Genomic DNA, 14,463 nt, shown 5'->3' on the forward strand with positions numbered 1-14,463 from the left:
CCACATAGGCAGGGCGGGGGATTTGAACCCCGGTCCTCAGAATTGTGAGGCCAACTCGCCAACCAGTTGCTCCACCGTGCTGCCCTTAATTTCGGCGGCACGGTGGAGCAACTGGTAAAGGGTTGGTCTCACAGTTCTGAGGTCCCAGGTTCAATCCCGGACCCACCTGTGTGGAGTTTGCATGTTCTCCCTGTGCCTTCGTGGGTTTTCCCCCTGCACTCCGGTTTCCTCCCACTACCCAAAAACATGCAATACTAATTGGACACTCTAAATTGCCCCTAGATGTGATTGTGAGTGCAACTGTTTGTCTGTATCTATGTGCCATGCGATTGGCTGGCAATCAGTTCAGGGTGTAACCTGCCTCCTGCCCGTTGACAGCTGGGATAGGCTACAACACTCCTGTGACCCTTGCGAGGGTAAGCAGCAAAGAAAAGGGATGGATGGAATCTCATTTTCAGCAATTAGGAAAAACATATGCCCATAAGTATTGTTATAGTAACTGTGTCTTTGTCGAGTAACAGCAAAACATGTGTGATCTTTATCTCACATCTCTTTATTTTCTTGAGCATCTTTAAAAAGCATATTTTTGCCTGTCTTTCCACCACTAGATGGAAGCTCAGTCAAGATTTTTTTTCTCTTTGAATTTGGCACACACATCACTGTAGACAAAGAATACTTGGTATTCAGTAACCAATTCTTTCACAAAATTAAAATCATGTCCTGCCCCTCTAACAAGATTCCACAGTACTTGATTATCATGTTGTCTTTTCTCTCACACAGCATTATATCTGGATGTCAAATATCAGTTTTCTCATTCTCTAGGCAAAGTTGCAGTGATCCAGGGGCATATCTGTTCAGAGTCCTTGCAGATGATCTGTAACAGTTTTTTTTTTTTTTTTTCCTTCCCACACACCCATCTTGTTCCCACACTTCACAGAGTCCTGCTCTGTTTATAGTATTGCCGGCAGGAGGACTTCTCTCCTTTATACTTTTACAGCACTGCCACTAGCAGGTTTGCGCTCGTAGCCGTACAGAAATGTGGCTGCCATGACCATCGCTGCCCCTGAGAAAAACGTACTGACAGGTGCCGGGAGGTAGCAGAGGGAATAAAAAGGTGTTAGATGTGAGATACATAAAAACACTGGAATACTGATGGAACCGTTAGCAGATTAAACGAACACAAAACAACAGCAACAACAGAAAACCATCCTCAGTAGTGATTTGCAATTCTAATTAATTGAATGAGTGTCATTAGCATGCATGCATTTACCGAGTAGGGCTGAAGTCTTCCAACAGGAAATAGGAGATAAGCGTAGACATAATGATGGACAGAGAGGTAGCAAAACCTTTGAGGATGTTGTCAGCATATTTAATCACCACAGCTATGACCAAGCCTCCGAAAGCCTGCAGGCGCACGAGACAGTGTTTCAGAGCAACTGGTGGGAGCGACACAGATAATCTGCAGAGCAAACTATGCAAATTAACACAGCAAAGTACCAGAAATTGACCCCTCCGTACAGGGTACTTAACCACGCCCCTGAAGTGACGTCATGCCACGTGCGGGGACGTAAGACAAACAGTAAAAATGGCAAATACAATACATTCTGAACTGAGACAGACTCCATGCTTCTGATTTCATTCAAATCAACGATATATTATAAATTCTAAATACAATACATTCTTAACTGAGAGAGACGCCATGCTTCTGATTTCATTCAATCATTCACACGTAGCAATGTTATGCGAGCCGAGAACGTCTCATTCATTTATACGAGACGTGGATTAAAAATCAAATTTAGGGCATATCTTCGTGCAAACACAGTCTGGTTAAGCTTCTGGCCGCGAGCCAGCAAGAAATCAATAAGTTTGTACAGTCCGATCATCGCTAAATATCGCTCAACAAAGAATAAGTGTGTCAATCGTTCACATGCAGCAGTGTTATGCTAGCGAAGAACTTCAAATTCATTTATACGAGACATGAATTGAAAATCAAATATAGGGCATACCTTCGTGCAAACATATGTGTTGCGGTTGATATTAGATGGATTTAGTTGATGATGCGGTCTTCCACAAAGTTTGATCCATCGAAGGCATTTTTCGTACTGGGTCTTCGGTTTTGGAAAGGGTACGAATCGAACGCCACCAACTAGCCTTTCAGGATACCTGTCGTCACTATTACAAAGTCCGTGACTACACCTCTTAACCATATTTTTTGTTAAATAACCCAAATACGCGATAAAACGCTAACTAAACCTATACTGGACCGTGCAATGTTGTCTGAGAAAATGGCGGACGCAAAAACGGGCTTTGGTTTATGCAGATCTCTGGCCTCTGATTGGTCAGTGACGCGGATTGCGCAATATCCACGGAGGGGTCAATTAAAGAGCCAAGTCATTTTTGAGGTGGTACTTGATGGAAAAAGTTTGAGAACCACTGCTTTGGTTGCCCTCTGAGATGAAGTCTACTGAGATTTGTTACAATGTTTGATTTTGAGGCATTTCTCTACATTTGTTTCATGCATGTTTTAATGACGGTACCCATACCAAGAGGTTTAGATCAATATATACCTTTAAGTGACAGATATTTGAACACAAATCGCGGAGCAACCTCTGAACAGACAATGGAACTACTCCATGCATCCATCCATCTTCTACCGCTTCTCCGGATCAGGTCGCGGGGGAAATAGCTTCAGGAGGGATACCCAGACTTCCCTTTCCCCAGCCACTTCTTCCAGCTCTTCCGGAGGGATCCCGAGGCATTCCCAAGCGTGCCCAGAGACGTAGTCTCTCTAGTGTGTCGTGGGTCGTCCTCGGGGTCTCTTTCCGGCGGGACATGCCCGAAACACCTCACCAGAGAGGCGTCTGGGAGGCATCCGAATCAGATGCCCCAGCCACCTCATCTGGCTCCTCTCAATGCGGAGGAGCAGCGGGTCGACACTGAGCCCCTCACTGAGCTTCTCACCCTATCTCTAGGGGAGAGTCCGGAGGAGGCGGAGGAAACTCAATTTGTCCGCTTGTATCCGGGATCTTGTTCTTTCGGTCACGACCCACAGCTCGTGCCCATAGGTGAGGGTAGGAACGTAGATCGACTGGTAAGTTGAGAGCTTCGCCTTTCAACTTGGAACTACTCACGGGAATCTATTCTTTATCCTCTACAGAGAATAACTATATGAAACCAATTCAAAATAAACTGAAGAATACGGCAAAAGAAAATCTAATGGCCATACCTGTAAGACAATAACTATACTGGTGATCTTGTTGTAGCCTTGAAACATTCCAGACTGTCTCACTCTCTCACCGTCATACACCATCATTCCTATTGTACCAAAGACAAACCCAAACAAACCTGCAGGAAACAACAAAAAAAAAAAAAGTTTTTTTTTTTATGTCTCTCTGTATTTGAATGACACCTCCTTATGCTTCCAGCGTCCTGATAGCTAATAAATGGCAATAGCCTTTAACCCTTATACAAATCATTATATAGCACTTGGCCAATAAAGAACATAGAGTGACTTAGTCTGATCAATCGTGTACGATATATAAGGGTTGTGTCACGGTACCAAAATCCTGACCTTGATACCATAACTGCATAAAGTACCTCAATACCAGAACTGGGAGGGAAAAAAAACACAGCAAAAATCTAAAACATCCATAAAAGCAGTTGACGGAAACTGACAAAAATAAATAAAATACAAATGCTTTGACATCTATTATAGTTAACTCAAAACACTACAATAAACTTAAAAGAATATGTAATAATGGAATATACTTTATATTTATGTTCGTTAACTGTGGAAAAAGGCTTGCTCTCGAAATCAGCTCTTTTATTAATTTCTTGTGAGCTATTTTCATTGTCATTATTATATTTGTCCAGACAAAGTTAGGTTTAGTTGAAGCTGCCATTAAAAAAGAACAAGAAACTGAAGAAACAAGGGACTATGTTGGGACTTCCACGACTATTTTAGTTATTTCTTCTTTCAATACTTATATGTAGTTACTTATACTTATAGTGTGTTTTTCAAGCCAAAAATGAATCTTCCCTGAAGTGTTTTGTTATTTGAACTCGTGTGCCTATTTCCAATTACCCGTCATGCCTCGCGACGGGTGGCATCTTGTGTGTCATAGAGGTCAGAGAACACAGGTGATAGCTGAAGTTTTTTTTTTCCATCGTTAATTTATCCGATTAGTGTAAGAGTTATGACGTCGTAGAAAAAGTGAATCCTGGGACTGTGGTGACATGATCAGAAACCTATCCATAGTGGTGATCCGGGGGATGCGAACCCAGTGAGCCTACAGTGAGTTGAACGACTCCACTGCTAAGTGGTCTCCTACCGGTGGCTAGGCTAGTACTTATTAGATGATTTTGATTTCCCATCCAATACTCCACAGGTTTGTTCCATGCGCCACGTGCAGACCCACAAAATTGAGTTGATTACGTTCGCTAGCCTGCAAGCTAACGAGCTAAGGAACTCGCTTGACCGCGGCGGGGTCGTTTAATACGTCAATGCCTCACTCAGAGTTTCTGTTTGTGGCTCTCCCCACATAACAGGGACACCGGAACGTTAACTGTTTATTAACCATAACCACAGAAGCACGTTATTTAGCCAGTAGGTGACTACAGACACTTAAGCGCATTGTTACGAGTAAACATAGCGTATTGACAAGAGAAGGGCCGTCTTCAGCGAACACGCCCCAGCTGTCACGCAGCTCGATGATGAGCCTTATTTTTCTTTTTCTTTTTAGTTTTTTATTCATTCATTCTTTCAACTTTTTGATGGACACTTCATTTACATCCTTAAATGAGAAAATGGTTTATAGTTCATCACCAAAAAAAAGCCATTGACACATGATAAATAAATCGTGCTCACCCAGCTGTATGTTACGAATCCACACACTCTGTTTAGTCTCCTTGAGGATTTTCTCAAAGTAAACTCCAGCAAAGCCACTGGATATGCACGCCATCAGCACGGCCATCACACCCACAAACTGGATGCTCGCAGACAGAACTTTCTGTTCTGAATCTCCTTCAGAAGCCGTGGGCCACTGCGGAGAATAGAGCAGAAAATAAGCAAAAAAATTAAGATTAATTTGTGACTACAATTATGAGTCAATATGGAAAGCAACTGTAGTCGGAACGAGCGCAGGCACACCCGAGTGCTTCTCCAGTTTTGGTGAGTACCTGCACTAAAGTGACTCCTGCCATGAGAAGGAGGAGCGACATCCACTGATAGAATCCCAGCCTTCTCCCCAACAAAGAGACGGAAAACAGTGCCGTCGTCAGAATCTTTAGCTGGTATGTGACCTAAATAAAACCAAAATCACTTGTTATGCAATCTTGGATCTTGTGATTCACTGTTGTCATTTTGACGAGCTTGGATTTAGCTTTGGACAGATTTTGGTCAGCATTGTATGATATTTACTCGAATTAGGTCACCTTAGTTTCCCCCCGCCCCCAACTTTGACTATTGTTTAAAATCATGCTCTTTCACAACATTTTGTGAATCGTATCATATCCCGAGCTGATCTCAATAAAAGCAATGCCCATTTCATTCCAGCCATATCTAGAAGAGCCTCGAGGTGATGTGTTGAGTTAGTTGAGTTAGGCCGTGAAACATTTGGGAGGAGAGTCAAAGTACAGTTAGAAGGATTTACAGTAGGACAAAAACTATAAGTGGCTTAATTTTTGTCTTCCTCACTTTGAATTTTACATGACTAATATGCTTCAGCACCAACAATGGCAAATTATTGCATTTGGGGAAATTTCCATCAACTCCGATCTCAGGCATTTTCAAGAACAAGTTGCTCATAAATAATCCAATTCACTTTTAAATCAAAAGTATAATTTCAGACCAAATCCCAACAAAAACCTGGATCCAGTTTTGCAACCGAGGATATAAGAAAATATTTACTGTACTTGCTTGTGTAATTTCGAGTTCCACGGCAGAGAGCCAATTATTTGTAAAGTCAATTTTCCATAACAAACTCCCTTTAAAACATGACCACCGCCTGCCCCCCAAGATTGTGCAGTACATGGTAGGTGCACACAAATACATACACAACTGTTGTATTGAACTGGCATGTGTATGCGTAACCTGATAGGTAGCTGCGTCCAGGTTGGACAAGGCAACGTAGAGTAGATTGTTCTGCAGTGTGTAGATTCCCGCCGGGATGGCCAGCTTCATGGTCTCCAGAGGCCTGCTCACAATCTCCTCCTTCAGCTGCTGGTTCGTGGCCCTCATATAAAAATCTTCCAGACACAGACAGAGAAATGTCACGGGAAACTGACGCAGATGCTGAGATGAGCAAAGAACTGAACAAAATCACATGCAGTGCAGTTTTCCCCTGGCTAGATCGCGGTTCGCCTTCCGTAGCACATCTTCATCACGCATCTTTTTCTAGAATGTGTTGAAATCCATTTAAAATCCCGGCCCCCGGGTCTGTGGAATTTGCATGTTCTCGTCGTGCCTGCGTGGCTTTTCTCCGGGTACTCCGGTTTCCTCCCACATCCTAAAAACAGGAGTGAACCTGAGTGCACGTAGTTTTTTGTTTATACGTGCCCTGCAATTGGCTGGCGACCAGTTCAGGATGTACCCCGCCTGTCACCCAAAGATAGCTGGGAAAGGCTCCAGCGCACCTGTGACTTCATGTTGCTTTACCACAACCACTACTACCAGTGGTAGACAAAAATCCACAAAGTTTCGATAAAAACATTTTAAAGCTTTTAAGAATAATACCGTAATTTACGGCCTACAGAGCACATCTGCTTATCTGCCTCACTCAGTACATTTGTAAGGGAAATATAATTTGGTACATACATAAGCCGCACCTATGTAAAAGCTGCAAGTGCCCGCATTGAAACCCACATTGGAACACGAGATATTTACAAAGAAAGATGGTACCCAAAAAGAGTTTTCAAAGTTTTAATACCTCAGCTCAACGTAACATACTGTAGCAACAACACGGAAGCACTAACAGGGCTAGTTAAAAAAAAAACATACTTAAATCACTGAGACACGCCAGAAACACTGCAGCAACACGCTAGCGCGGTGTTAACGCAAGTGTGGCGCTAACACTAGTGCTGCACTAACAGGGCCGGTTAAAAGAAACATACCGGTAAAAATCACTGGGACACGACAGTGACACAGCAGCAACACGCTAGTGCGGTCCCGAACAGGGCCGGTTAAAAAAAAAACATACCAGTAAAAATCACTGAGACACGGCAGTAACACAGCAGCAACAAGCTAGCACAGCGCTAATGCTAATGCAGCGTTAATAGGCGGGTTAAAAAAACAAAACATACTGGTAAAAGTCCTTCCACGGCACATACATTCCACCTGTCTCACTCATACCTTTTCTGCTCGAGTGCCCACTTGCGGCCATTAGAAAAAATGCACAAATTAGCTGCATCACCGCATAAGACGCAGGGTTGAAAGCGTGTAAAAAAAGTCCCGGCTTATAAGCCGGAAATTCCGATACTATTATAGACTAAACGTTTAAGGCGCACGCAACATTTTTGTCCAGTTGGAGACACCATCTTCATATTCTACACTGGATTATCTGTGACTGTGAATGTGTGTTGACCTCAAGGTCTGGGCTAGGCCTGTTTGGTGATAGCGAGTGCTGACAGTACTCACTGTTCTCCATGAAAACCAGAAGGGTGCAGACCAGGATCTTGATCACTTCGGCAGACACTACAGCTGATGAGGCCAGGTAGCGGGGGCCATCTTCCTTTAGAGTGCGAGAGTAGCGCATGGTGAGTACCAGCGTGGTGGTCTGCAACACGAGAACCCCCAGAGACAGGTACTTCAGTCTCTTGGAATGTATGGAGGACACCATGGCGGTGAACTCTCCCTCGGGGGGTTCTGAAGAGTCCTTTGGGAAAAGACAGAAAAAAACAACTGATTAACATCATCCTAGTAAACTGGGAAACAAGCGGGGAAGCTGCTGAAGTCTCCAAATGTAAAACATCCGATTGCTTGAGCTTGCGCATCTCAGCCTGCATGGATCCAATTGGTATAAACAATTCCGTTAGCAAGAAGATACAAGTGAGGACTGATGTAGTTTGTTTGTTGGTGATGGGATTTAACCCTTAAATACTGTTTGAGGTGTTTTGACATTTGCCTGCAATAAAAATACCTTAAAAGTCATTCTTTCACCTTATCATTTCAGAAGCTGTCCTAAAGTGAAAATGAACTCCATGTAAAGATTACTTAGAGGTCATAAAACTGAAGGATCAGAGGTCCTTTGCTTGGCTCCATCTCATTGACAAATCAAAAAGTGAGAAATCTTGGCGTGAATAACCCTAACCTGAGTTGTGAAGCCACCAAAAATTCTGTGATGAAGAACATCTCGAGAATGAGAGATCTTCAGTACAAACAAGAAAAGATGGTTCATTTCGTGTGGAGTGGAATCCTGTCATGGTGCTTTTACATGTCTAAATGTAACAATCAGTCTGAATGCTGCTCCACCAGTTCTTACTTATAAAAAAATCTTCGCTCCTCAATGAATTGAAAACATATTTCCTGAACTCGCAAACTTCCCCAGACTGTTGCTAATTTTACTGTAATTCAGACCTGGAAACTTGATTGTTAGCATGTGTTTTTTCCTAAATCTAAAATATGCTTTTTTTTTTTATACCATCTCGCTTTCATTTTCTGATTTTAGCCTGATATTGAAACATCTTTTGTCATTTTACTGTTGACCATGGTGATCATTTATGACGGGATTTAATCTCAAATTTCACATGTTAATTTCATGTTTTTGAAAATCATTATTTCTTTATAAATCACTGTGTGTTGTGTATGAAGGGCAGTTTTGGGAAAGAAAAAAAACGTGACTTTCCAAAAAAGATCTGACCAGACAATGTGCGACATACAGTACGTGCTTCCGAATCACGTAAGTGTGCTTTCAAAAATCATCTGTTCCACTTGCCGGTATCCGAAAGGATTTCCGCCTTAAGTACAGTTCAGTTGTGTTTAACTTTTAAGTTCAAAACATTCATCCATCTATTTTCTTTTGCCGCTTATCCTCACAAGGGTTGCGGGGAGTGCTGGAACCTATCCCAGCTGTCAAGGCCGGCAGGAGGTGGGGTACACCCTGAACTGGTTGCCAGCCAATCGCAGGGCACATAGAGACAAACAGCCGCACTCACGGTCACACATAGGGGCAATTTATCCATCCATTCATCCATCCATCTATCCATCTATCCATCCATTTTATTCACCGCTTATCCTCAGGAGGTTCACGGGGAGTGCTGGAGCCTATCCCAGCTGTCAACGGGCAGCAGGTGGGATACACCCTGAACTGGTTGGCAGCCAATCGCAGGGCACATTGAGACAAACGGCCGCACTCACATTCACACCTCAGGGCAATTTAGACTGTCCAATTAATGTGGCGTGTTTTTCGCATGTAGGAGGAAACCACAGGTATGGGGAGAACATGCAAACTCCACGCAGGTGGGTCCGAGTTTGAACCTCAGAACTGTGAGGCCAACACTTTACCAGCTGAACCACCGTGCCACCCAAGTTCAAAACATTTGCGTTGAATCTTTGTGAACTCTTTTCTTAAAACTTTTAATCCATGGAAAAAAAATGCATTTATCTCAGCACGCTTTAAATGTTCAGTTGTCTATGTGGCTTACAATCATCTTTAAAATACTTTTAGGAATAAAAGAAGACATAGACTCATTGGCCACAACATAATGGTTAGACTCGCATGGGCTACTACTAAAAGATCATTTTGAATGACTTACATGTTCTGAGTGGCGCATCTTCTGTCTTGACACACTCTGCCTCGATACTTTGCTTGCATTTATCTAGTCATCCTCACGTCACGTAGTATTAAACATATCTGTGCACACAACAATGAGCTATTTTCACCTCGTCCCGACCGTGAAACGAGAACAACTCGATTGCTGGTGGTGGAGAGAAATGCCTGATTTTCCTGTTTCATTCGTGACATAAACACACATCCCAACCGTAACACCATCTTTTAGCTTCCTGTTTAATGACAGATGCTAGGGAGACTTTGATCAAATTTGGTTGTATCATGAAGTTTTTTTCTAGTCAATAATCGGTAACCTTTGGGTTAAAAAAAAGGCTAAAGTAAAATTTAGACAGAATGAGAGGTGCGGTGTGTCTACACTGACCTTGTTGTGTGGCAGTTCAGCAGTGCACAATCCTTCTCAGTGTGTTTGTGAGTGTGCGTGTGCGTGCATGTGTGTGCCCTACAACCCCACCGAACAAACTCCCCCCTCAGTCCTCCGCTCTTTCCATACATTGAAAACACTGTTCACTGTGACGATGAAACGGAACACCCCAGCTGAGTAGCTAACGAACAGGCAGCCAGCAGAAGAGCGCACAATATTTCGACTCTGCGGCTCGTTTGTCACACATTAACTCATGAAGAAGAACTGTACCAAATGTAAACAGCACTTGGTATTACAGAAGGGAGCTCATCTGCAAAGAAATACTTCTGCAACCGTCCTCCTATACAGTGCGCTTCGAGATATGACTTGAATTTGCTCAAATCTCAAAACACTTGTTTCTTAAATCATCCTTCCCCATTGAAATGAATGGAAATGCCATTAATCAGTTCCAGCCCCCTAAAAATACCAACAAAAAGTTTGCCGATGACTTTTATGATCAAGCAAGTGGAAGTCTATAATATTGCACTTTTTCAACACACATGCTACTGGCATCATTAAAAAGAATGAAACAGTTTGTCCATTGTGATGATTTAATTACGCCCTCATGACTGAGCCACCGGGGACCTGAACAAGACACGAATGAAGAAGAATTTCATTACTACTGGAAATGACTAAGTAAGATACAGTAATGGCAGTAATTTTTTTCATTAAGGATGAGTACATCCATGCCTTTGAGAGTTGTTATATTGTTTGTCTACATGTATTATGGCACCATTTTCAATTACATGTGAGGATTAGGCTAGCACACTAAAAGATTTTTTGCAGTTTTTATAGATTTTAAATACACAGGATGTATTTCTCTTTGTTGCATGTTTTGTTTGACAGTATGCTTCAATTCAGAATGGCATTTAGCAGTTTTAGCCTCTTTTTTTGAAGAATTCTTCATCTGCCAAATTGCGTTTACATCTCAAATCAACCCAAAGCAAATAACTGGACGAGTAACATCTCAAATCTCGAAAAAGTTATCATTTGAAGCTGCTGCTGCATATTTGCGCTTGGCATCTTAAGGCACAAGAGGGCAACGGCACTTTGTCACAGTAAGTACATTCATTCATTCATTGGCTGTTCCAGCTTGAAATTTAAAAAGATTTCTGAATTCTCAATTCACTAATCATGCAGTGTGAATTGATATTGTATCGCAAAAAAAAACAGCCCATTTGTACTGATTTCATTGTTGTCATGTATTATGTGTCCAAGTTGTGACATTCAACTCTTATGAGCAAGTAGAAACATTTGTAATTGTTAGTCGTGAAATAACTGCTACTATAAAGTTTCTTTCGGCTTGTCCCTTTCGGGGTCGCCACAGCGTGTCATCTCAGATGAACGCACATATGTTTGGCACAATTTTTACGCCGGATGCCCTTCCTGACGCAACCCTTCTCAGGGAGTGGAGGCCCCAGTGGGATACGAACCCACAACCCCTGGTTTATCAAACCAGTGCTCTAACCACTGAGCTACAGGGCCTCCAAAATAACTGCTACTATAAAATGCAGTTATTCCTCAGCAATGCCTCAGTTACGTTTAAGTTTGGCGGACAGATGAATATGTATTCAAGGGAGCTGACTTAAACAAATATTGGACCTCGTGACATCAGCCGGATGTAAATCCTTGAGAGGAGTGAGTCTCACGGAACAAATGCAGACACCTTGTAAAAAGATGCAGGTGGTGCTCAAATTATGACGGGATCGTTAATACTTTACACTTAAGAAGGCCCGATCATTTTCACATGTATTAAATGTTCTTTCATCTTGGAGCCAAGGAAGAGTTGAAGTGAGTTGAGGAGCTTCATAAAGACACAAGTACTCCTTTGTCCCCTTTTCAGTGGGGGGTGGGGGGTCAATTATACATGGTTTTTTATGACAGGAAGTATAAATGCTTCTTGCTTTTGCCTCAATGGTCCTTTGCAAAAAAACAAAAGAACCAAAACAAAACCAAAAAAAAAACCAAAACAACGCTGCTCGGCCTTTGGCTTCAGACTTCCTGGTTCGGATAAGCTTGTGCAATTTAAAAGAAATCCAGCATGGTACAAAGCCAACTTTCAGTGGCTTAAAACAGTCTCTCACATGGAAAATGCCATTGAACATGTCTACATCCTTCATTTCCTACTAATGTTGCAGTTTCCTAAAAAGAAGAGATCAGCGCCAGAATATCAGTCATGTTGGGGAATTGGGTCATTTAATTTCCCAAGGTTCCTTTTTTGCACGTTCACTCTCACTTTCGGAATAAGATCATCGGAAAGGGCCTTCAAGCATATCAGCGTGTGTTGGAAAAAAAAGAAGGACATCCATATTTTCAAATGTCCCGCGACCCTCGTGAGGATAAGCAAAATGGATGGACAGATATTTTCAAAGGCTATTTTTTAACAATACATTTTCTTTATGGTTATTAAATTCTACAAAAGTGGGTTGCAAGAACAAGAAAATGCGGGCTGTGAAGCATTGATTTAAATTATTCACTCCATTATAGTTCACAAACTTGAAAAAAGGTAGCAGATGCCGCCACACATTCAATGCGTGAAAATGTACAAAACCGTATAAGTAAAAAGTTGGTCAATTTAAATTCATGTTCCGTAGGAACATAAGAAGACATTTAATCAACATTTCTGTGTAAACCTGTCCAATATGCCCTTCCTGAGCAACTTTACCTGAACCAGGATGATGTGGAAGAAGTTCTGTGGACACTCATTCATTGGATAAGGATGATTTGTTGTTGTTGTTGTTGTTGTTGTGCTGCTCCTTCTTCTTTTTCCTCTTTTTCTTCTTCTAACAAAATCTTGCTTCAAAAGTTAATGTTCCTTCCATCCTTGGTAGCCAAATACTCAAGACACACTCGCTCTCTCCAGTCTTTTTGGGGGAGGGGGAGGGATGGAGCCTCCCCCTCTCGTTATGAATAAGCCCTCCTGTCAATCACACGTTGCGAAGAGGCGCCCTCTGCTGGACAAATTATTTGATGTGCAAAGCGGTAAACAGAAATTACAAGTACAAATGAGGAACTTTTTTTTTTTTTTAATCATCGTGGGCTTTTTAACCCTAACGATCGCCTCACTCCACAAGTCACATGATGCCATAATTTTCAATTTATATGACTTGTAAGGGGCCACGGTGGGTCAGCTGGTAAAGCGTTGGCCTCACAGTTCTGAGGTCCGGGTTCAATCCCAGACCCACCTGTGTGGAGTTTGCATGTTCTCTCCATGCTTGCGTGGGTTTTCTCTCGGCACTCCGGTTTCCTCCCACATCTCAAAAACATGCAACATCAATTGGACACTCTAAATTGCTCCTAGGTGTGATTGTGGGTTCGTCTGTTTGTCTCGATGTTGCCTGCGATTGGCTGGCAACCACTACAGGGTGTACCCTGCCTCCTGCCCGTTGACAGCTGGGATAGGCTCCAGCACTCCCCGCAACTTGACTTGGGGTTGACCTGGGTGTAGAGAAAGAAACCCTTCACAGTGGCACTGCAGCACTACGAAAACCTTGAGGAGAGGGAAAAATTCACAGTGAGATATTATGCGTCCTTTTAGAATTTTAAGGTAGTTGTGACTCAGCTCCATGAAAAGCCGTGATAGGTGCTTCACTTTAGTGGAAGACTGGTTACAAAATCGCAAAGGAACAGTTCTACCTAGATCAGGATGAAAGACCGAGGAGCATAAAACTCTCTTCTTAGAAGCACAAAGAAAAATATTCTCTCAATCTCTTTGCCAGGTCAGCAAATGTATGGTTCAACCCTTCAGCTCGTTTTCTTCTTTCTGCAGCTTCGGGCCGGAATGGACGTCTTGAGATTCACAGACTTAGCGTATGTTTCTCCTCATTGTGTCGTGAACATCGAAGGGAGCTTATCGAAAGATTCTAAATTTCATCTGTTTCTTCCTTCCGAAGGTTTGGAATGTAATGGAGCCTTTCTTGAAATAGAAGTTGATGTTTGGCTGCTTTGTTTCCCGCAGTCTCAGGGAAAAACTAGTTTCTCAGTGACACCCTTAGATCACCGATTCGATGTCGGTCTACATCATCAACAAGTCAACGTCATACAGTCCGTGTGAAAGACAGATAGCAACATTTGCTGCCACTGACGGCTTCAGAGCTCAAATATTCATGATAACTGGCAACATTGGGAGTGTATTAATATTAACCTTTTATGATGTGTTTGTTGACTTTGAAGCTGAAGGAATTGTTCCCCAAGATCCGCCTTGTTCTGCCGCAGAAACGTTGGTTAATGGACAACTACGACGCGGCGTTTCTGGATTAGCGGCAGACTGGTTCGCAG

The 14,463-nt window shown here is 42.5% G+C and overlaps 1 protein-coding gene across 2 annotated transcripts; it reads right to left on the reverse strand.

The window, feature by feature from the left end:
- Positions 1 to 532: 532 nt before the first annotated feature.
- slc35a3b (solute carrier family 35 member A3b) lies at positions 533 to 14,463 on the reverse strand. Of its 2 annotated transcripts, none has more exons than XM_061839054.1 (8): positions 14,330 to 14,463; positions 7,634 to 7,871; positions 6,092 to 6,246; positions 5,179 to 5,301; positions 4,868 to 5,042; positions 3,227 to 3,345; positions 1,271 to 1,404; positions 533 to 1,077 (listed from the first exon to the last, which is right to left on the reverse strand). In XM_061839054.1, the coding sequence occupies exons 2-8, from the start codon at positions 7,833 to 7,835 to the stop codon at positions 984 to 986; spliced, it is 1,002 nt and encodes a 333-aa protein (XP_061695038.1). In that variant the 5' UTR covers positions 7,836 to 7,871; positions 14,330 to 14,463; the 3' UTR covers positions 533 to 983. The 2 variants fall into 2 exon arrangements, with proteins under 2 accessions (XP_061695038.1, XP_061695036.1); XM_061839052.1 differs by lacking the exon at positions 14,330 to 14,463 and adding an exon at positions 12,851 to 12,995.

This window comes from Syngnathoides biaculeatus, chromosome 13 (assembly GCF_019802595.1).
Source record: "Syngnathoides biaculeatus isolate LvHL_M chromosome 13, ASM1980259v1, whole genome shotgun sequence".
Lineage (NCBI taxonomy): Eukaryota > Metazoa > Chordata > Actinopteri > Syngnathiformes > Syngnathidae > Syngnathoides > Syngnathoides biaculeatus.

Coding starts and splice junctions, on each gene's coding strand:
- slc35a3b (XM_061839052.1), bottom strand. CDS start 12,895: ATGAATGAGTGTCCACAGAACTTCTTCCACATCATCCTGGTTCAG. Junction 5,043..5,178: donor CAGGAGTCACTTTAGTGCAG/GTACTCACCAAA, acceptor TATTCTCCGCAG/TGGCCCACGGCTTCTGAAGG. Junction 1,405..3,226: donor GTATAGTTATTGTCTTACAG/GTATGGCCATTA, acceptor GTGCGCCTGCAG/GCTTTCGGAGGCTTGGTCAT.